This window comes from Oryza glaberrima, chromosome 8 (genome assembly GCF_000147395.1).
Source record: "Oryza glaberrima chromosome 8, OglaRS2, whole genome shotgun sequence".
NCBI lineage: Eukaryota > Viridiplantae > Streptophyta > Magnoliopsida > Poales > Poaceae > Oryza > Oryza glaberrima.
The window spans coordinates 22,209,048-22,211,145 of NC_068333.1; the positions used below are offsets into that span (position 1 = coordinate 22,209,048).

The 2,098-nt window shown below is 59.4% G+C and overlaps 1 protein-coding gene across 1 annotated transcript; it reads left to right on the forward strand.

Annotated features, from left to right (window-relative positions):
* LOC127781478 (cytochrome P450 76M5-like) lies at window positions 1–1,839 on the forward strand. The gene has a single exon (XM_052308436.1). The coding sequence runs from the start codon at window positions 173–175 to the stop codon at window positions 1,697–1,699; it is 1,527 nt and encodes a 508-aa protein (XP_052164396.1). The 5' UTR covers window positions 1–172; the 3' UTR covers window positions 1,700–1,839.
* The last annotated feature ends 259 nt before the right edge of the window (window positions 1,840–2,098 follow it).

A 2,098-nucleotide genomic window follows, 5' to 3' on the forward strand; every position in this document is an offset into this window, starting at 1 on the left:
CCTCTAAGCGGCAAATCGTTCCAAGTCGCTGGACGAACAGCATGTGTTGCTGTACAAATCAAGGCACGGATTCTTTAGAAGAAAAAAGAAAAAAAAAACATTTAGCCTCTCCCGGCGCCGTGGAACGTCTGATATTGGTACTCCAAATCGAATTCGAGGTGAGACTGACGAAATGGAGCGCGAGGTGTGTTGGCTGCTATGTGCAGCGCTCGCCGCCGCGATGGCTTGCTACTACCTCACCGGCACGACGCGCCGCCGGTCGCGGCGGCTGCCTCCTGGCCCGACGCCGCTGCCGGTGATCGGCAACGTGCTCAGCCTGCGTGGCAACATGCACCACGCGCTGGCGCGCCTCGCCGGCGAGCACGGCCCCGTGATGGCGCTGAAGCTGGGCCTCGTCACCGCCGTGGTCGTGTCGTCGGCCGGCGCGGCGAGGGAGGCGTTCACCAAGCACGACCGGCGCCTCGCGGCGCGCGCGGTGCCGGACGCCAGCCGCGCGCTCGGGTTCGCCGGCCGGTCCATGATATGGCTGCCGAGCTCCGACCCGCGGTGGAAGACGCTGCGCGGCGTGGTGGCCACCCACGTCTTCTCCCCGCGGAGGCTCGCCGCGGCGCGCGGCGTCCGCGAGCGCAAGGTGCGGGACATCGTCGGCCACCTCGCCGGGCGCGCCGGGGAGGTGGTCGACGTCGGCAAGGTCGTGTACGGCGGCGTGCTCAACCTCGTGTCGAGCGCGCTCTTCTCCGCCGACGTGGTCGACGTGGGCGAGGAGTCGGCGCACGGTTTGCAGGAGGCCGTGGAGGAGATCATCCTGGCGATCGCGAAGCCGAACGTCTCCGACCTTTTCCCCTTCCTCCGCCGGCTCGACCTGCAGGGATGGCGTCGCTGGGCGGAGAAGCGCTACGACAAGGTGTTCGGCATCTTCGACAGCGTAATCAACAGCCGCTTGGCCGACGCCTCGACCAGAAAGCACGCCGACGCCGGCGCCGGCGACTTCCTGGACTCCCTCCTCGACCTCATGTCCGCAGGCAAGATCGCTCGCGACGACGTGACAAGCATAATGTTCGACTTGTTCGGCGCCGGGACCGACACGATCGCCATCACAGTGGAGTGGGCGATGGCGGAGCTGCTCCGCAACCCGAGCGTAATGGCCAAGGCGCGCGCCGAGATGAACCACGCCCTCGCCGGCAAGAAAACCATCGAGGAGAACGACGTGGAGAAGCTGCCGTACCTCCAGGCCGTGCTGAGGGAGGCGATGCGCCTGCACCCGGCGGCGCCGATCCTCGTGCCGCACCGGGCGGAGGAGGACGGCGCGGAGATTGGCGGCTACGCCGTGCCCAAGGGCTCGACGGTGATCTTCAACGTATGGGCGATCATGCGTGACCCGGCGGCGTGGGAGAGGCCCGAGGAGTTCATGCCAGAGAGGTTCTTGGACATGGCGGAGGAGGTGGATTTCAGGGGAAAAGACTACAAGTTCATCCCGTTTGGGGCCGGAAGGAGGCTGTGCCCGGGGTTGCTGATGGCAGAGCGCGTCGTGCCATTCATTTTGGCGTCGCTGCTTCACTCGTTCGAGTGGAGGCTCCCTGCCGGTATGACAGCCGAGTCTTTGGATCTTAGCGAGAAGTTTACTACTGTCAATGTTCTTGTTACTCCACTCAAGGCCATCCCTATACTTGCCTCTAAAAATGAAAATATTAGGGAATGACCTAATATTAAATAGATAAAATGGGTGATGCTTCGAACCGGCTAGACCATCACTTTGTGTAACTAGCTGGAAGATACCTGGATGTTTCTCCTGATCAAATATAAGTGAAATTGTTGCAACTTTGAAGGCAACGCTTTGCATATTGGTGTTAGTATATTAAATTTGGGATATCACATATAGGAGTACATACACATACACCGGCGAGAATACTGCATATTTTATAACTATGCAGATAAATTCTCTGATATGGATTAATTTGGTCTTGAGCATGTAAGGAGTTACCGACACAAGGAAGAAAGTGAAATGGGATTATTCAAGGCGGGATCCATAATGGTTCATGAGTTCTTGTTGGATTTGCCGAAAACTCAAGAAAACATAACGTTTGCGTTCGCCCGTTAG